Here is a 22,418-nt window from a genome sequence, read left to right on the forward strand (position 1 = left end):
TTCTTCTTATAAAATTATTAGCTATTTTATTAAAACATTATTATTATTATTAGTACTAAAAAAGTTCACAAAAGAAGCTAATTTGATTCAAGAATAATGCTGTACTATTTACAGTATTGATCTGGTCATCCAAAATAAAAAATAAATGCGCTTACAACTATTAGTTAAAAGGAAAACAATTAATAATATAAAAAAAATAAACCCATATTATTTTTTAAACTAGTTATAGTTTTATTTTATTATTTTTTAATTGGTATATTTTATGCATCATTCTTGCATTAAACGTGTCAAATTAACTTTAAAGAAGGAAAGTGAATCGTTAGAAAACAAGCACAACATGTATTTCTAGTATGCAAATTTCCTACCATTAAATTCTCGTGGATCAATTATTAAATATTTGATTAGGGTTGGTTTACTGTCCTATAATTTGATTAAATGTTAACTCGTAATATTATTATTATTATTATTATTATTCACTAAAAATATATGCACAGTTAAATTTAACTTTTATTTTTAATTTATCTTTCTTTATTCACGACATTGTCCTTTGAATTTAAAATGTTTGAGTTGTTGTTTTCACCAGTCAGCACATACCAATGGAACAAAAGAACAAAAAAACAATTGAAAATATTTAAAATGAAACATGTGATACAACTTCTCAAGATTCTTCTATGTAGTATATGGCAATGGGCCACAAATTTCACTTTTTCCTGTTACAAGATTGTCGTTCATGGCTCAAGCAAATAAATTTTATTTTATAATATTTCGAGTCCAAACATATTTTTAAAGATAAGATTATTCAATTACGATAAAATTATTGTTTTTTTTATTTCTTCTATTGAATTTTTTTTAGTTTATTTAATATAACTAAGTTTTCTATGGTAGATTGATTTTACATATTACACTATTTTATTTCTTGTTTCAATGATTTTCACTAATACATATTTCACTACATGTTAAATAATAAAACTTATCATTCCGTTTTATAAAACTCTGTGATCTTATGTTTTCGACCTTAATCCATTACAAATTATTAACTTTTAGGTTTAAATTCTTTTTATAAAAAAGTACCTTTTTAATAACTAATTATGTATTATTGCTTTAATATATTTGGACAAATTTATCGCAAAGTCTTATATACAAATCACCTAAAAGTAAATTTGTTTTTAGTGCATATCAATTAATTATCATCATTTTCTTCGTTTGCAAGTGGACTGCATTATCAATAATATTGCTCAGTAGACAGAAAATGCAGCATGTGGATAAATATCAGAAGATGTAGTCAGATCTTCAAATGCAGATGATGTCTGTCCTTTATTGTTGTCAATTATTAGATGAAAAGGTTGGCCAGAGCATAATCAATGAAAACATCTTGCACCAAGTGTTATTTTCAATATATTTATCCATCTTTTCTTATATAACATATTATTGCTGTGAATAATTTCCAACCATATAAAACCTCTCTTATCTCATAAAAAAGCATCTTTCAAATGTCGTACGAAATATATATATATATATATATATATATATATATATATATATATATATATATATATATATATATATATATATATATATATATATATATATATAAAGTTGAAATTATAGTAAAATACTGACAAGAATACGAATAAGATCGATTTGTTAAGACGTGAATAATCGAGTTTGTTTGCATTGATAAAATAGCATAGTATAACATTACAGTAATATATTCACATAAAAACAGTGGAAGCACGTATGATTGAACAACGTGCGTATTTTTTGCTATTGTGATTTTGTAATCCAAACATAAATTTAACTTACTCAAACTCGATGGTGTGTTTTCTGAATAGAGGAATAAACTTAGTGTTCAAAACTGAGAGTAAACTAAGAGCAAAAGCAAAATAAGTGGATACTTCAGACAAAGATGTTGCACATGTAGGTCAACTATGAATATGACATTCATTTTGGAGTGACTAATTTATTTCACATCATTTTTTCAACTAAAAAGTGATGTGAAACCAACTATTATGCCATTCATATACAATTTCATGACCAAGGAACCATATTTAGTAAAACTCATGATGCAGAAACTACAATGGTAGAAAAGGCAAATTAAGTGGGTACTTCACGCAAAGATTTTGCATAGGTAGGTCAACTATGAATATGACACTCTATTTGGAGTGACTAATTTATTTCACATCATTTTTTTAACTAAAAAGTGATGTGGAACCAATTATTATTTCAAGCAAAGGTTTTTTCTTGAAACTTCATGGACATCGAACTCATGTTAACGCATTCATTGACACTTAACCCAATTTATTTTCATCATTTTTTTACATAGAACCCTATACATACAATATTTCATAAATAATCACATCCAAATTTAATGGGGACTTTAGTGCAAACATTTAAAACATTGATCATTATGATCTTCAAATTTCATTAAAAAATGTAACCACTACTCTTCTTTGAACATTTTTAACAACAAATATGTACATTCAGTCATCATCAATACATATTGAAAAAGTTGTAAACAAATCATCAATAACATTGCAAAAATCCATATTCAACAACATCTACACAATGCCTAAATCTAACAACACTTCAGCCCTTCGCACATTGTCCACATCCAAAATCCAACCACAAACATGTTTCTCCCTAACATGTTGTAGTTCCTCCTGCAAAGACAAAAATGCACAACATATAAATAAAATGCACCATTTCTATCAAAGCTCCATAATATGAAACTTTTTACAACTTACAGTTGTGTAACTGGGCATTGTGTTGCCTCCATATATCTAGATGCCATCCCAACACTCCATAATTTTCAAAATAACTACTCCACAATCAAATCTACAACAAACCAAGTCCAACAACAAAATAATATTATTTAACATATCAGTTGGTCCCCCAATTCTTCAGAGACAGGGACATTTTTATCCTCAACTTCGTCATGTGAAGATTTATAAGTTTCAAGCAAAACATCATTGATTAAGCTTTCAAGAAATTTTATCTTTCTGTCAGAATGGACCCAGAAAGGAAGCAAAGATGACCTGTTTGAAGCAAGAAACCTAATATCAGAGAGCTTAATCTCAAGTCAATTTGATGTCAACCCTGACCTTTGTTCAGTGTTTTACTCGTAACTCTTTTTACAGAACTCAAAATGAGTTGATTCTTGTTTTATTGGATTCAAGACTCAAAGATCTTTCTTTAGACACCAGACTCGTAACTTTTAGAAAACAAGGTCAACTGCAGTACAAATTTTAAGGTAGATATTTTAATTACGTTTTTCAGTATTTTCAGCTATGACCTTTACTCACTATTTTACTCATTCCTCTTTCCACAGAATTCCAAATGAGGATATTCTTGTTTTGTTTTAGACTCAAAGATCTTTCTTTAGAAAGAAGACTCGTAACTTTTAGACAACAGAGTCAACTGCAATACAATTTTTAAGATTGACGTTTTAATTAAATTTTTCAGTATTTTCAACTATGACATTTACTCACTATTTTACTCATTACTCTCTTCACAAAATTCCAAATGAGATGATTCTTGTTTTGTTCGAATCTACATTCAACGATCTTTCTTTGGACACCAGACTCGTAATTTTTAGATCACAGAGTTAGCTGCAGTAAAAATTTTAAGATCAGCATTTTAATCACGTTTTTCTGTATTTTCAAGTATGACCTTTGTTGTTTGATTTTCTTATAACTCTCTCCACACAACTCGAAATGAATTAATTCTTTTTGGGTTGGATAGTAGACTCAAAGATCTCTTTAATGACTATAAATTCATAAATTTTGAAACAGTGAGCTAATTATGGTTAATTTTTTAAATTTTCGTAAGTGTGCACAAAATTTCTTGACTCAAGGAAATTTTAAATTTGAATTGTGCCTTTATTTTGGCTTTACATACTTATTAAATTGAAATAAGGAACTGGACAATAGTTTGAGAAAATTTCCACGAAAAGTATGGTCAAACACCATAAGGCAAGTTGTATTAACTAGATCAATAATACATGTTACCAATGAGGAGCATTGGTATCTTGAAGCTACTGTGAAGTTTTGATGATGATAAAAGCTGAAGAATTGAAGACTCTAAGTACATCTTTGTTAAACGCATTTTGTAGAAACAAATGTATAGGATAAATTGTAATGATGTAAAAAATCTTTGAAGTTTTCGTATTTAGTGAGTCATTGTGCAAATAATCAATTATCAAGAGGAATAATCGATTATCACGAGCCATTTTTAGAAAAGAGTTGCTCACGTAAATAATCGATTATCACTGTTTCATTCAATATTGTCCAAGTCTCTGGAATAATCGATTATTCCTCAGGATAATCGATTATCACATTTTGAAACCCCATAACGGACACAAATAATCGATTATCACTTATGATAATCGATTATCAGTGGCAGTTTGGAGATGTCTTTACAGTTTTTGTCCCTGCACAAAACTAGGCTTATAAATAGAGGTCTTCACAGCTCTTAGAAAAAAACTTTTCAATTGAGAGTATTAGAGCTTTGTGCCTAAGGGAAGCTCTCTATGAGTGAAAAGGATCTATGCCATTTTGAGAATACAGATTGTCTGAGGAAGTTCTCAAAGTGATAGAGTGCTCTTGTCTGGTCTTGTGAATAAGAGAAGCTCGCGCTTTGTGTGTCAAAGGTCGGAGCAGTTCTCTTCAAGTTGGCAGAGTTGTTGCTTCCAGTTCGTGCGTCGAAGGAAGCTCTTCCGGTTCGTTTGTCGAAGGAAGTTACTTGTTGCACTCTTCTGGTTCGTTTGTCGAAGGAAGGTGTTTTCTATTCTTTACTCATTTCATTATCTTGTAATATGTACAACTATATTTTTAGTGAAAAAGGTTAATCACTATTTATATTGATTAACGACTGGACGTAGAATCTTTTGATTCGAACTAGGATAAAAATTCTGTGTTGATTTTCTTGATCCCTAAACTCTTAGCACATCAATTGTTCGATAAAAGTTTGCTAAGAAAATCAATTTTGGAAACCGACTATTTTAACTTGTGTTGTGATCGTTACACGTTTTCCGCTATCTATATTTTATTCCACTGCGCGACTCTATATCGGTACCGATTGTTCCGACAATACCATGGCCCATATATGACCAAACATTTCTAAAGTTATGCAATATCAAATGGTGTAGGACCCTATGCTTATCATTTACTCACGGTCTTATGACATTTAGAAGAGATTTGAATCTCAAACTTATCATTTATCAGTAAGGAACCAGAATTCCACCAATTTCAAAACATCATCCAAGAGTTTAGAGAAAACATATAGCACAGATTTGCATACAAGCCTTCTATTCTTTCCAAACTCATACTTACAAGGTATTTATTTAGTCAATCATCTAGTTCACTCTTACAAACCAAAAACAATTCATACTTTCTTCACAAAAACCACATCAACCACTATATGTTCTAAACAACTTCATGCCACACTAAACCATACCACCAAAAATACCTAAATAACACAACAACCCATAAATGCCCAAACAAATTTAAACAAACTAAACCAACCAAACACAAATAAATGAATTACCCAAACAATAGAGGCAACCTTCACAAAGCACCTTCGATGACGGTATCCAAGTACGTTGTTCCCAAAATGCCTATAGTTAGGTGCCTACAACGTTGCCCTCAACGGTGACAGTCCGACCAACACCAACGCTTCTTCGTGGCTGGGAAGGAGGAATATCGATGGGTGGGTAGACATCCACGACAACACTCCAGCAGACAACGGACTGCGACGCTCCAGGCAAGAGGCACGAAAATGAAACTATGGGTGGGTAGAGACGTAAACAGTGGCACTTCGGCGGCAATGGATGGGTGGGAGGGAACTCCTTCTCTCGCAGATTTTGTGGGTGGGAGGAAGCGACACTCTCTCTACATTTCTAGATCTCTGTCTAAGTTTTGCTTCAGATTAATTATGAAATGAGAAAATGAACCCCTCCAATTCAAATCCTGCCCCAATTCTGTTTCCACGTCATTCTAATTTTTTAATTTATTTTTCCATGTGGACCAATCACGTTGTGACACGTGACCCATGTCAAAATGTTGTCAAATGTTGTTTTAAAGTATCATTTTCCTATTATTATTTATGAAACTATAGGTGTGGTTTTCAATAAATAATTTAATTAATTTTTTTTCTTCAAATATTTTAAAACAGTTCATATTTAAACTAATTAATATTCCAATTATAGTCTATTTTATTCACGCTGCTCTTATGCTGATTCAAGATCGGGGTGTTGCTCCCTCCACCACCACACCTTTCTCCCTCCACCTCTCCAATTTTTTTTAATTCCAATTATATCCTTAGATTAAAATTTTTTACTTTTACTATTTTAATTTATTTCAAACCTAGTTCTCATACTTTACTCCCTGCACCCAATCTTTCCATCTCTCATTTCCGTTTAACAATTTGTCTTCCGTTTTACTCTGCAATCCCATTTGTCTTCTCTGTTTCACTTCTCCTCCTCCGTTTCTTTCTTCTTCATTTTCCTTACATTATTAAAATACATTAAAAATATATTCAAAAATAATAAATCAAAACATTTAAATTAAATTATTAAAATATTTCCAAAATAAAGAATAAACTAATAAAACAAACCTTAAAATAAAAAAAGTAACCTTTAAACGGAGATGACATCCGTTGAAGGATGTTGACATCCGTTGAAGGATGTTGACATCCGTTGAAGGATGTCACCTCCATTTAAAGGTTAAGTTTTTTATTTTAGGGTTTTATTTGAAGGTTTATTCGAATACGCACCTGGAGGAAAACACACGCACTGCACCACGAGAGCGACCTGCACCACGAGAGGGAGACTGCTTGATAATTCTTTCCATCACCACCAACCTTTGCAACTTGTAGTATCTCATAACGATGAAAGAAAGAAAAGAAGAAATATAATGTTAAAATGAAAGAAAAGTATTTTACTCATGTACTGGGGACTAGAATAGGTTATTAGTAGAATAAATTGTGAATGGGTAAAATTAAAAAATAATAACCCTAAAAATAAAATTTTACTTAGGGGTCAAATAGTAAATGGGAGGTGGAGGGAGAAAGGTATGCTGGTGGAGAGAGCAACACCCTCAAGATGGGTGTTGCTCCCTCCACCCCCACACATCTCTTCCTCCACCTCCCCTTTACTATTTTGCCCCTTCCTCCACCTTTCCTTTACTATTTTGCCCCTCAGTAAAATTTTATTTTTAAAATTGTTGTTTTTTAATTTTATTCATTTATAACATATTTCACTGATAACCTACGTAGTTTCTTGTATGAGTAAAATATTTTTCTACAAAGCTTGGTGATCGTGAAAAGAATTATCAAACAATCTTCTTCTTGTTCTCGGTGCAGTACGTGGTGCAGTGCGTTTATGGTGTAGTGTCCTTGTCGTGGTTCCTCTCCAGGTACGTAGTCATAATCCTTCCAATAATCCTAAACCCTAAATCCTTCCCATACTTCCAATAATCCTTTTAATATCCAAGCCTATAATCCTTGCATGAGCCACAAAACGTAGTAAAATAAAAACGAAACGTAAAAGGAACACTGCCTATGGACGGATGACATCCTTCAACGGATGTCGACATCCGTTTAAGGCAAAACGGATGTCGACATCCGTTTTGCCTTCAACGGATGTTGACATCCGTTGAAGGATGTCATCCGTCCAGAGGCAGTGTTCCTTTTACGTTTCGTTTTTATTTTATTTGTTTATTTTATTTACAGTAATTTATATTTAAATTTATAATTTTAAATGTTATATATGGTTAGTTTTTAAACGTAATAATTTTGTTAAAATATGAATTTGTTAAAATATGAATTTGTTATAGGTGGAGAAGAAGCTTAACGGAAGAGAGAAAGGTAAACGAAAATGGAAGAGAGGAAGAGGTGCAGAGGGAAGTAAATCAGAAGTTTTAAATAAATTAAAATATTAAAATAATAAAAATAAAAAATTTTAACTTTTGAGGATATAATTGTCATTTTAAAAGGATATAATTGGCATTTTAGAAAATTGGGGAGGTGGAGGAAGAGACGTGTGGGGGTGGAGGGAGTAACACCCCCTCAAGATCGCCTTACAAGTTAGCACCCGTAAGCCCAATTTAGGTTCTTTAATGTGTTTTTTGTGGCCCAAAAAGGGAGTCATAAAGGAACAATAAATTTGGTGGGTTGGTCCAGAGGTCCATGGGATTCCTTCCACCTTATTTTTAACTAACCAAAATATCTGAATAAAAAAAAACATTACAAACTAACGTACAAAAATGAATTTAGCAATTTCTATCCACACCCTGTTTCTCTTGAAACTCTTCCTTCTGTGTTTATAATATTCTTTTTTCGACGATGCTCTTCCTTTCATAGATCTTAAAGTTTTAACACATTTGGAAATGTATTGAAATGTAAACTTTTAAAAAGTTGCTGGAAGCCAATTTCAATATACTACTTCAACATCTGTTAGACAATATTGTTTGAACAATATTGTTGAAACAGGAATTACACAACTGCTAAGAGTCATATTTTGAAGGAGTAATCACATACATATATTTTTGTTGTTTACATTTCTTACACATTTGTTTCTTTTATCAAATCATTTAATCTATAAAACTATTATTTTGTTTTTTTCTCTCTCTAATGTTATGTTTGTTTATAAGTATTTAGTGTAGAAGGGAATTGAAAATGATAGATAGATGTAACAAATTACAAATGTTACGTTTTTATTCATATGTCCGTCATTTATTTTAAATTCAATAGTAATAATATTAACGATAAAATTACAACTATTGAAAAAATTATTAATAATAATAATAATTATTATTATAATGATATTGATGATAATAATAATAATTATTATTTTTATTATTATTATTATTTATTTTATATTAAATTTAAAAATAAAATAAAATTATAATATAACAATTTTATCAATTAAAATATTTTTATTTATTTATCAAATCTATCACTTCATTCACAAATTTTATCTTCAATTTTTTTCACTTTCATCTCTCCATCCATTAAAACTAAAAACTACATTCTTTCTATATCCCTTCAAATCTATATACCCACTCTTCCACAAATGCGTCACTGAAAACAATAAATTAAATGTTAAACACCATTTTTATGTCTATAATTATTTTTTCTCGTTAAAAGCATACATCATGTAATGGGAATAGAACAAGTTAATTGAGAGTTTTAGGTATTTCCACGTATTGGAATTACGTTTAGATTAGAATTTAAAGTTCAAATTTAATCTTTAAAAAAAATAAACTTGCTAAAATGTTCATTATGTATGTATTAGAAAGTGAGTTTTTAAGCCTAACTCGCTAGGATAGACTTTATGGCTCTGATACCATATTAGAAAGTGAGTTTTTAAGCCTAACTCAACCCCACAAAATCGGCTTGTAAGGTGAGGTTTGCACCTCACTTATATATTATAATTTGGCCTTATTTCTAGTCGATGTGGGACTTCCAACAATATGTACGTATGTATGTACAAATGTATATGTATTTATGTGTGTGTATATATATATATATGTATGTATGTATCTATGTATGTGTGCGTATATGTATGTATGTTTGTATGTATATATGTATGTATGTATATATGTATGTGTGTATGTAAGTATCTATAGTACATACCAACCAACCAAATACCCAAAGAGTAGGTAACCACTTACAGGTCAATTGGTCACAATAATAGTTGACCTTAAACATGATTGATCGGTGTACATCTAGCACATTTTATCTGTTTAAAAGTAGTTTAACACAAATTAGTTGGATAATGGTATTAAGGTATGATTGGAGTGTAATTAGACCGGTGGTAAGTAAAAATATATTAGAATTAGTATAAATATAAGCTTTTGCTGATCTTTTCTGAATTTGAATTCTCAAGAGACACAACAAAAATAAATTAGAGAAGAATGTGGGAAAGACATGGATGAGGACGTCATAATCTAGCATATTGATAAGTTAAGTGAAAATTCACCATGAAGATGTTAATCTTTAAGAAGAATCAAAGTTCTAATCCAAGAACCAAGAGAGTCCTCCCTTAAAGAATGCAAATACATATAATGACTCAAAAGTATTTACATATGTATTTGGTGCTTTTATATATAGCACAAATATTATAAGTCACCTAAAAACTACCTCTGTTTTATTAGATAATCAAAACCTACCTTGTGCAATAAAATTCTTAAACTATATTTTTTCTTGGATATTCAACATTGCATAAATATGTTTGGAGTGAAGAAGAAAAATGAAATATTAATAAAATATCATGTGAAAAATGCTAGACAGAGATTGCAAAACAAATGAAAAAAATAATTAAAAATAAACAAATTTAGTTTTTTTTGGGTCAACTCTATCCTAATAATGTCTAAATCCACAATTTGTAAGACTTTGGTTGTTGAGACTTTTAGAAAACCTGTATTAAATAGGCCAGCAAAATAGGACTTAGTTTTAGAGGAAGTGAAGGTCAGTCCATAGGCTTGTAACTCAAATAACAATTCTACTCTTAAGATTTTATAAAGGCCCTCCTGATTAGATAAGAATTTGGAATTGGAATCCGTACATGTATCAACAATTTATTTTATTAATTTAATTTTCTTCAAAATATCCAATACATACCTTTTTTTTTTTTAATATAACAATACCATTATCTTACTTCAACCCCAAAAAAATATATTTGAATTTGCGAATTACAAAAGACACCATATATGAATTTCAACAAAAAGTATACTTCATAGAAGTTTATCTTGAGTTGTGTATTATTCATATATAAAAGTTGCTTCAACAATAACTTATGAACAAAATTAATAAAAGAAATGGTTCAAGTAGTAATATATGAAATTAATTGTCGGATTTACATAATTAGCTTAAGCTGTCATACACTAACCAGTTTATCATTGAAACAAAGTTTTGTGTAAAATGTTTAAATTTATGGTATAATAAGGCCATAAAAAATTACAATAAACAACTCTTTTAGTTAGTTAATTAAATAACTTAATTTATTACGTTCCGTCCCTTTAATTTTGAATATTTGGATCCATTAGTTTTTTTTTTAAAATGGATGGTTTCCACTAACTAAGGTTGCTGATTGTAACTGAACCCCAAAACATCCTATACACATTTCAATTCAGTTGACGATTCAATTCAAATACTAAATATCTAATGTGGTAAATATTTAAAAGAGGAGTTTTCCTATCATCATACTTCTATCTTGTCCGAACACAATTCTTTTTAATAAAAAAATGCATCTAGTGTATAAACAAATTATTAAAGTTGATACGTTTTCACATGACAGATAAAGAAACACAAATAAACTACCCTTAAATTATTGTGTATATTTGGATGTGGTTAAAGAGTCAAACGTTGATGACATGTCCCACATGATACATAAAGAAAACAAACCATCCTTAAATTAGTGTCTATTTGGATTGGTGTTTTAAGACTTAGATCAATATTTAGCTGTAGAAAATAAAATTGTTCAAAATAATATTTTTATCTAAATGTAGATTATAAAAGCATTAACTTATTAGGGTATATATATATATATAGATGCACGTCAGGCTGCTTCTTTCTACACCCATCATCAAATTTCTTCTTGCACCCCATCAATTTTACTTTCTGTTAAGTCAATTCGGGAAAACTTTTTCTGGAAGACATTCATCACAACAAAAACCAATTTTGGGATAAAATTTAGGGCCTTCATATTGGTGGATTTGAAATCTAATCCCCGTAGAACATGGGCACTACCTTTTTTGTCCATAATGGTTCACTTGAAAGTACCACAGCCAAAAAAACCAATTTGATCATCTCCAACATATTGGGTTCGAGTGCTTCATGATGAACCTATAAAGGGTGTAATTATTACTAAAATTGTTGATTTTACATCAACTTAACAAAACAATTCTTTTACTATTTATATTACTTTTTTTCGTGATGAAATTAATTTGTAAATATGTTCTTTTAGCTTGTTATATGCATTGACAAAATGTTTTATGATATTAAGCTATTTTCAATTCATTTCTTTAACTTGTATGATAAATTGAGGCTAAATTGTAATTTTGATCTTCTTTAATTCCTATAATTGGTGGTTTTAATCTTCAAAAATTTGTAACTTCATATAATATGTGTCCAAAAATACATTTCTTTTTCATTTGAAACTTATACTTAACTTATAAATAATTTCAATAAATTAAATTAAAAAAGCTGAAGAATAAACTATATAAAAAATGAGAACTAACTCAAAATTGTTTTTAATTGAAAGATTAAAATTGTTGAAAAAATCACAAAAAGCATAATTAAACTACTAAACACAGCTAAAATTCAAGCATTCAGGTTTTCAACAAGCTTATCCAGTAGCAAGTTCCTCCAAATATCATCAGCTAGATGCCAAATCCTTCATTTTTCTCCCATAAACAAAGTAACTTGAGAACTTAACAAAAATAAATGAATGGAATAAAATCCTTAATTGCAACTGTTAAGACATCTTTGTCACCAATTTTGTAATAAAAAGATGTCCTAGTCAGTGTTTTCTACTTGGAAGTGGCACTGAGGAAGATGCTAAACTGTGTCGTTATGTGGTCACTCTGTCCCCTTGTCCTTACATGCTCTAACGAAGAAGGTTGCTATAGCTAACGTAAAATCTGGGTATGTTTCCCTCTGCATTTTTCACTGTCACTGCAACGTCCTAAAAGTCATCTTTCATGTGCCGTAACGAGCAAGACATGCACTGTTTAAGAAAACCAAACCAAGTTGGTAGTTTAATGTACTTACCAAGTTCCTTGTGTAATTTATTTAGTTTCTTTGGTCTTCGTTGAGAATTCCGTGTTTGCATGTGTCGTGAAATATATATATATATATACTATATAGTGTGTATTAAACTCTTAGTATGAAACTCGCGATTTGTGGCAACCAATGCATTGCTGAATATATAAAGGTTTTTATCTCTCGTTGCATTTCCCTTAGACGCTACTCTTCTACCTCTTTCTAGGTCTGTGCAGTTTAGTATTTTGATTTGTTGACCCAAAAAGTTTCTGCTACGTTATATGATAATGATGCAAAAATGGAGTTTCAAATTCAAGAACTAAGCGTTGTTTATGTGGTTGACTCTCCATAAGTCTCATACGAGTCCCATAGAGTAGAGTTTAAGTTTTTCTTGCCAAATTGTAGAAAAGAGAAATAATAACGTCATTTTAATTATCCTGTTTGTATAAATTAAATCTTGTGTCAATGAAAACGAGATTAAATATTTATAGATATTCGACTTTGAATCTGAAACTAAATCTTTATGAGTAATTTGATATTGAATCAAGACTAAAGTTTTATAAGTGGTTTGACAACATATGATAAGATAGATCTTAAATATTTATGGATGATCCGATTTTGAATATGAAATTATATATTTATAAGTGGTTTAATATTAATGTAAGATTATATTTATAATCGTTTGCCAACCTATAAAATATTCTTGCAAAACTATGATTTGAATGACTTTAATACATCTTAAAAAGAAGTGAATTTTAAATCCATTTTAACATTATAAAACTTGCTTGTATAATTTGCAATAAATTGTATAGTGTAAATTTTTATTATTTCAAGATAATTTGAAATCTCCAATAGTATTCTAACTCCCACATATTTATATTTATACTTGTAGTTTTGATAAAAACAAATTCTTAAGGAAAATAAAAATAAAGTGTATGACTAATAGAAAAACATTGAGAGTGTATGGTTGAGGTCCAGTATATTAAATAGGGTTCCAGTAGCTTCTTTAGTTAGTCCCACAACAACATGTGCTGTTTTTGAGACATGGCCTGTGGGTACGAAAATATTCGATAGGTAGACAAAAGAACATTATTATATATTTATTTGTTGAGACAATTTTCTCCATGGACCAAACAGCATACATGATACAATAGCCAAATACAACTAATAATGCCTAGTGCATATATGGTTTGGATTACTATATGGACAGCAATGTGCTGATAGCTTCGTTTGAATTTGGTTGGATTAATTACTTTGTATTATTTTAAATACTAGATATAATTACACTTCACTTATATGATAAATTAGTTAATAAGATGATAGCTACAGACAAATCAATTATTAAAAAAAAGAAAAAAATTAGTTAATAAAGAACAGTAAACACCTTTTATATTGCATTGATACAAAATTAAAAAAACGTAACCACCTTTAAGTTTTTCTTATATAAGCTTTCTCTATTTTTTAACATTTATTCAACCTCGTCAAGGGTAGAGTGCACAATGTAGTCATCTTTAAACTATAAGTATCAACCTAATTATTTTTATGAGTTCAAGTCTTAATTTTTGTTGAGATATATTCAATAAAATCTTTTGAAAGACGCTTAAGTATGCCAAATTATCCTATGATAATATCAGAGAAGATATATACAAGTAAAAATAGTAAATTCATGTCTATTAAAATGTTAATTAAGTAAATTTAATTTTCTCAATTTTATGGGAAATTGAATTGCATCCACTTGATGGAAAATTGAATTGCATCCACTTGATGGAAAATCCTTCAATTTACAGAACAATTTACAGAAACATGAGAATGCTTTCTTTATTTTCATATTAATGGTCAAGTGATTGCTGTTAGGAAAATAAGAGAGTGTCATTAAAAATAAAATCTGAATTAAACAAAGAGTGTAGTCAGGAAATGGGTTTCTTGAGTAGGTAGAATTAGTTAAAGTTTATTTTTATTTAGGTTTAATTGATTTTTTTCTCTGGTTTGGGTGCAGCTGTCAAGTTCGTCCACCCTTTTAAAAAAGTTTTAATTTAGTCCAAACTTGGTTTAAAAGTGTCAATTTCGTCGAACATAGGTAAAATTTGTTTCAATCAAGTCTCTTCCGTTAAATATGCAAATACACACATGATGTTGGGTACAAACAAAGTCTCACATTAGATAAAACAAAAGATAGACATGAGTTTATATACACATAAGATACCTCTATTGGTAAGAGGCGTTTTGAAGTTGTACCAAAAGCAAATCCGTGAGGGTTTTGTCAGTGTGGAGATCTCTATGTGTGTTGAACCTCCATACAAATGGTATCAGAGCTCATGGTTTAGGTCTAGTGACCTGATTATTACTATAAAATTGAATTTTGAAGTCTCTTATTTTCAATCTTTCACGTCAGTCTAAGCTTTGACATTTTAATCGAAAATATTTAATTGTAGCATTTTTTAAAATAAATTTATTTGTTTTTACAATATTTTCAAAGTTGAAAAAGCAGAAAATGTCCAACACATTTTTTTATACTAAATGTTTCCAATACAGTTTCAAGATTAAAAGTATAATCAAAACTTAAGCTATCAAAACTAAAAGTATTAAAACTAAACTAATGAAAATCTTGAAGAAAAATATAATTGTTGTTATTGTGGGTCCTAGTTCCTAAATCATTTCAAAAGATACCGAATTTACTCCTATCGTATCTTCTCATTATGTCGTCCGAATGGATTCTTGAATCACTATAACAACTTCATTATGTTTTCATACTAATATTTAAAGTTCAACTTGATTTGTAACATGTGAAAGATATATATTATTATCTTAGTCATATCATCTCTAATTCTTATTCGAATAATGGTTTTGATCTAAAAATATATGAAAACTTTGTTAATTTTTATAATATCTACTTTCAATTCATTGTGTTGTATAGTAGCTCTACCTTTATTTACAAAATGGAAGGTTTAGTAATTAGTACCTTTAGTTTTTGACGATGATAATGTATTTTGGTTAGTCGATGTGGGACATTTTTGTTATGCCTAATACAGACAAGCGTGAAGATGGAGCTGCATAAACTAGAGGGACCAGTTCCACCTCTTCTAACTCACAATCAATTGCATTATTACCAATTTGCAACGCAGATGGGACCTCCTACATATTGAACATCTTACAACTAATCTTCCTCGTGATTGGTTTGGAATTTGAGTCAACACCAAGAAATTCTTTATCCTAACATAGTACTGTTCAATTCAGAGTGTATTCAAGTATATTACAACGGTTCAGCAATCAGCTTATTACATTTTTCTTGAATTCATCTGACACGCTTGCATATTCAGGTAGTGGTGGCTGGTGATAACAGTAACTACTTTGTATTTTATGCGTGTCAAGTACTGCATTGTCTTCATGTAGGGGCAAGCCAACAAACCATGATTTTATTGGTTGAAACTTGATGTGAAACCATCGTTCTGGCCATGCTTCTATTTGCAGTTGAAGGGTCAACTTTGATTTACTAGTTACAACGAATCAGAGATGAATGAACAGTGATAAATTCAAAGACCAATGTTCATAATTTGAAGGGGGGTTCTTGAAAGTTGCATTATGAGAAATGTGGTTAGTACACGGTTAGTGTAAGTAATGGTCTAATGAATCATCACTTTTTGATAGTATTATTACGATAAGACTCTTTTTAAAGTAATCTAGGAAGAACATGATGTGTTTCTTACACAAGGTTATTGTCCACACTCTAATCTGAAATTCTTTGAAGTCTCTTCCATTATTTCATGACTGTACAATCAATATATCACTGTTCTTAATTACGCGGAAAAGATCAAAAACTACAGACACAACTCATTCCTGTACTATACAGATGTGAAGATTACAGGGGAAAATAAACAAAAATCCAACAGCAAAAAATTGTGCCATGACTCATGAGCATAGCTTTGGCAAAGATTTTGCATAACTATTGCCTGATGCTTTTGATTTTGTGATCTTTGCCATTTGGACTTGCATTTTCCTACAGAATTTCTCTAATTCCATGACCCTCCACTGCATTCCTTGTAAATGTGCTTTGAGTTTCTCATTATCTGTAGCAAGATCAAAATTGCCAGCATACAACACAACCTGTTCACTGGTTTTATCTTTCTTTACCTTTTGAGCAGCCCCGTTGGAGCTGCAAGGTGAATCGTTGTATGAACTTGTACTGGGAGTAACATGGAGTAAATTTTTTAGCTTAGATTGTTGAGAGATAAGAGCCTGAACTGCAGATTTTGAAGGAAATTTTTTGTTCTGAGATATGTGTAGGCAAGCTTGAGGTGAAAGCTTCTCATAGTTTAAAACACAGCATATCTTCACTCGTTCTTCCTGTGACAATTGAGCATGTACCTATAACAATAAAGGTGAGTAACTACTTGAAAGTCGTAATAAAGATGATTTCTTATGAGTTGACAATTTGTACAATGCATAAAAATTAACCATATGACTGAAGTCAGATAGTTCCAACGTTATAATTAAACTGGAAAGAATTGTTAATTATTATACCTCAAGATACATGTCCATTGCTTGGTAGATCTCATCATAAGAATCTCTTGCAGAATCTGGAAGTGCTGTGGCAAGAGCCAAGAACTTGGAAATTTTCAAACAAGGATCAGGGGCTATTTCTGCTGTATACAAATCTATTAAGCTCGCAACTTTCTTCATCCGAATGGGAGTAACTGGACCATTTCCTCTTCGCAAGAATGCCTTCAAAAATCTCAAAACAAGGTTCACATCATACAAGTAGCTTATTCCATAAGGAGATGGAACAAGCAAATTGTCCAAGGTTGCTTGATCCAATTGGGAACCAATCATAGTCTCCAACCTGTTCCTGCTACATTTGCTTATATTTAAACCTAAAGTTACCCTCAGAATCCCAAACAAAGTCTTGCAAGGAACACAACTTAGATCCATATCATAATGCATATCTATGACCATTTCTATTATCTTGCTCTTCTCTTGTGTAGTAGAAGTGGAGAATTTAGCTTTCTGATAGTAGAGAAGAAACTTGCTGATCAAAACATGGTCCATCTTTCGCGCAAGCATTGACTTAACCAACATTGCAACTAACAAGGGACTGAAAAAAAGGAGATCTTCAAACCACCATGTCAAACGAGTGAAACTTGTTTTTACACTCTCAGTGCTCTTAGAGTCACATGAAAACCGAATCCAAGAACTATCTGTGGAACTAGTTGATGGACAAGGACTTGCTTCACTAGCCAAAACCAGCCTCCCCACAATAGTGTCCAAGCATTTTTCTACCATCTCCGAACAATCTAGAACTAGTAAATTCTGGCACTGCTTCAAAGCAATCAAAACATCTGACCAAGTCCAATAGTTGATCTCGTGGAGTGACTTTTCAGTTAGCTCCATTAAGTTAGATACATCAGCCACAGGTTCCTTCATTTCCATGTACTCAGCAGCACAACGCGCAAGGAACAAATTTGAAGGACTTATATCAGCTGTTCCATTGTTGTAACAGAATTTTAACATAAGCTCAAAACCTTCTGCACCTCCTGGAAAATCGTGAAATATTACTTTAAGCTTTCCTGTGGCACCACCAGACTTTCCAAATAATCTAGCAAACTTGTTTGAATACTGTGTAATAACAGTCTGCAAAAGCACCAAGTTAGATGATTGATAAACAAGAGAACAGATAATACACCATGAAACAACTAGATAAAGAAGAAATTGCAGCAAAACTGTTAAAGGGAAATTATTTTATTTTACTTTTGTGGAAAAAGCAATCACAGACAGTAGTAGATTTAATCAGATACCAAAATAACTCGCCAAAAACAGGGAATCACTGGAGCACATAGACTGAAAAAGGACAAATGAAAAAAGGGAAAGGAAGAGAATGAAGGGAAAGTTCCACTCCAATTAAAGCTCTGATACCAAAGGAATGGATTGGAGTCGTTATGGACAATAAATTATAAGTAAGTGTGAGCAGGAAAACCTCTATTCACAAATCATCTGGCATGGAAGGATATAGAAAGTAAATAAATGGCATGAAAGCAACCCTCGGTCCCTCTCAGAAAAAAAATGTGAATAAAACAAACAAAACGAAGGTGAGAACATTTAAGACTCAGAAGACCATGGCAGCAGCATTTAATGTGTGACATGCAACATATAAAAATAAAAACAAAAAGAAAAGATGAAAAGGTGATTCATGCTTGTGGTCAGTAAAAATGGAGATGGAAATTATTGCTGGGATGGACACACAGAAGTTGCCCCACCTCACTGCTATGTAGGTGCAAATTAATGATGGGCGGAAAGCTACATACACGAATCACAAAGTAACTCAGGGTGAGCCACTACTACTAGCTAGAAAGCAGAAGAGAGAAACAAAAATTAAAAATTGCAAAGTATAAAATCATTGAACCATAATTACTCTATATTCATGAGTATAGCAGCATTTAGCATGAACTCATTTAACTGAGACAATCAACCATCGATCAAATGTCATGAAAAAACTAACCATGTGACTACTACGTTTCGGCATAGATATTAGATGCTAGATCCTATAAACAAACCTAAAGGAAAAGGAAACAACAAAGGATTGAGAATTTACAATAAAGGTAAAAACATAGAAGAAGAATAAAAACGAAAAAAAGTGAACCATTGTCCAACAAAGTCCTCTCTTTTATTCTGTGAAATTTGTGAATAAAGTTTTGAAACAAAACAGGTAACAAGATTTTCAAAAACAGGAGTATTGAGCCAAGCAATAAAGAAGATAGAGAAAGGGTTACCTTGTCCACCATGAAGGTCTCTTCTCCATTTACATCCACTTCAAGGTTGCAGCAGCAAGCTTCCATAACTTAAAACAAATAAATAAAGACAGAAGAAAAAAAAAACTAAAGCACAACAACACAGATTAAGGGTCTTCTGAATTGGCTTTCTGGGGCTTATCTTACATGAAAGATAATCCAAGAAAGGGAGATTCATGAGAAAGCCAAACTGGGAAGGGAAGAGGAAGAAGGACTAACAAGATCATATTCTGAGACTAAGAAGAAGACAAAGCAAAAGTGGTCACAAGACTGGGTGGTACTAGTCAATTGGCGCAGAAGTAATGTGGTTTTCCACAGGACACAACAAAGACAAAGCTCGAAGTGAATGAGAAGCAACAAGGCATATAAAGACAGAAGGGTGAAATATAATATGTGCGGACGGGTTATGAGTCAGAGAGAGCACACACCACAACGCAAGCAAGAAGCAAGAGAGAGAGAAAGAGAAAATAATTATATTTTGGTGTGTGAATTTAGATATAGATAGCCTATTATTATACCATAATAGAGCACCGAACCTTCTGACATTCCTGCAAAAATAATATTACTACTAGCCTCTTAAATAACAGCATATTTTATGACTAATTATGGTTTCTTTCTCTACAGCAAGTCAGAGGGAAAATTAAGAAAAATAAGACTTAGAACTTAAGCTTTATATCTGGCTTTGACCCTTCTTCTCATGTTTGTTCCATCTTCACTGCTGAAAGAGTTTTATATCTGTGCACCAACACCACCATGAGGGTCCAATATTTTAGTGGCCTAGGTGCCCCCACATCTCTCCCTTTTTCTTTCTTTCTCTGTCAACTGTCATGTAATTGACTAAATTTACCATGTACCCCTTCTTTTTTTTCTGGGCATGTGCTTCTTCTGGGACCAATTCAAGTCCTTTTATTTACCCCACCAAGCCACCAACCAGTTTAGATGACAAGTTTTATGGTCATGTTAGTATTTATAAAATATGTCTTGTAGGTGATCAACAGCAAGCGTCGATATGTCCGAGTGGTTAAGGAGACAGACTCGAAATCTGTTGGGCTATGCCTGCGCAGGTTCGAATCCTGCTGTCGACGTTTTGATTTTTTTTCTCTAGTTTTGTAACACTCGTCTTGATTTACTGAAAATAATGTTATTAACTTTATATTATTATTACTAGTAAAATAATAATTTAAATAATTATAAAAGTAAATATAATTGTTTTTAAAATTTTATTAAAAATAATTATTTTAATTTAAAAAGATGGTTAAATTTAAAAAAGATCAAATAAAAAGTGTTAATTTTAAAAAATGTCACTTAAAAAGTAAAATTCATAAAGTAATTGTTTTAATTTAAAAAAACAGTTATTTAAAGGTAAAAATAAAAAGTAAATGTGCATAAAAAAGTCTCCTTTTATAATATTGTAGATATATTATTATTATTATTATTATTATTATTATTATTATTGTTATTTCTACCGACAGTAAAATATGAAAATCTTTCCTGCCCCTTATTATTGTTTTTGGGTGATGAATGTTGATAAAATTTTCTATTTTAGAGCATATTCGGATAAATTTTCCGTAATTTAAAAGTAGGTTATATATTAAAACAAATTTGATAAGTTATATGAAATTTTTTTACAAAATTAGTTTATTCATATGCTAGTAATTCTAATTTATAAAAAAATTAAGTTCACTTTTTTTACTATTTTTTCAGTAGAAGTCTCCTAAAAAACTGAGTTTGTTTCATAAACTTTGTTTTACCCACTATTGTCTTGTTATTTTTTAAGATGTCATAGGAGGTAGTATATAATATTATAAAATTGTTAGGACACTTTTTTTCGGGGAAAGGTCTGCAAGGGAAAAAAAATATGGTGAATGAGTTGGAAGAATATATATATATATATATATATATATATATAATATATATATATATATATATATATATATATATAATATATATATATAATATATATATATATATATATATATATATAAATTGAATGCTTATGGGAGTTTTAAGTGTTAATGATATTGCTATTTTCAATGTTTTTCTTTTGGAAAGTGGAGATGCTTCTTTTTCAACAAATGGTCATGAGATGGTGTCAAATTTTAAACTTTCAAGAACGGTGGGTGAGAGGAGTGAAAGCAGGTTGTGGGTACTATCTTCAATATGGTGAATACGTATGTCACTTGTATGGAGGTACGATAAACTTAAAGTGGTTTGACATGAGAACACAATAGAGAATAATAAAGGGTGAAACTAGGTAGATTCATGAAAGTTGGTTGGTAGAAAGATTAGAAGTATAAAATCTAATTATTTATGGGGGTGTAAGGGTAGAGGAGAGAGATTTCTTGTATGAGTTAGAAGGAGATCTATCATTCTAGAAATATAGATGAATTAGTCATATAGAAACATAGGCTAAGTGGATATGGAAGAAAGATTCAATAGAAGGCTTTAGTGTCACATCAATATATAAGATGTTACATATGATCGGGAGCAAGAAGTTATTTTATAAGATTATTCATTTTATGTCATTAGTTTATAGAAAAACTTTTTTATATATTTTAAAGAAGGTTTTTTATATTTTTAAAGAAGCAATGATATATAAAAAAAGTATTAAATTTTTTATATAATAATTGGTATAAAAAGTTTTAATTTTTTATACTAGGTTATAATCAGGATAAAAAGTGTCTTCATATTATACCTTTAATAAATCATCACTCATTCATACATACTTGATTCATTCTCACACAAGAACAATACTATTCATCACATAGTAAGTGAAAAAGGCAAAAATGGATATCATCTAATGCACACACTTTATTATTTTCTAAAATCATAAAATATTTTTCGAAAGCAAAATAAGCGTAATAGTTTCTATTCCGA

At 30.6% G+C, this 22,418-nt stretch overlaps 1 protein-coding gene and 1 non-coding gene across 4 annotated transcripts; one reads left to right on the forward strand and one right to left on the reverse strand.

Moving 5' to 3' along the window:
• Positions 1 to 16,487: 16,487 nt before the first annotated feature.
• LOC124831713 (BTB/POZ domain-containing protein At3g22104) lies at positions 16,488 to 20,255 on the reverse strand. Of its 3 annotated transcripts, none has more exons than XM_047305793.2 (3): positions 19,524 to 20,255; positions 17,281 to 18,387; positions 16,488 to 17,124 (listed from the first exon to the last, which is right to left on the reverse strand). In XM_047305793.2, exons 1-3 carry the CDS (start codon positions 19,587 to 19,589, stop codon positions 16,669 to 16,671), a joined length of 1,629 nt encoding a protein of 542 aa, XP_047161749.2. In that variant the 5' UTR covers positions 19,590 to 20,255; the 3' UTR covers positions 16,488 to 16,668. The 3 variants fall into 3 exon arrangements, with proteins under 3 accessions (XP_047161749.2, XP_087954232.1, XP_087954231.1); XM_088098106.1 differs by lacking the exon at positions 19,524 to 20,255 and adding an exon at positions 18,552 to 18,893; XM_088098105.1 differs by lacking the exon at positions 19,524 to 20,255 and adding an exon at positions 18,505 to 18,893.
• A 289-nt stretch (positions 20,256 to 20,544) lies between these two features.
• On the forward strand, positions 20,545 to 20,626 carry TRNAS-CGA (transfer RNA serine (anticodon CGA)). The gene has a single exon. It is a non-coding gene; the product is annotated as a tRNA-Ser (tRNA).
• Positions 20,627 to 22,418: the final 1,792 nt, after the last annotated feature.

Source organism: Vigna umbellata, chromosome 9 (assembly GCF_029865625.1).
Source record: "Vigna umbellata cultivar VRB3 chromosome 9, Vumbellata_1.0, whole genome shotgun sequence".
In the NCBI taxonomy this organism is placed as follows: Eukaryota; Viridiplantae; Streptophyta; class Magnoliopsida; order Fabales; family Fabaceae; genus Vigna; species Vigna umbellata.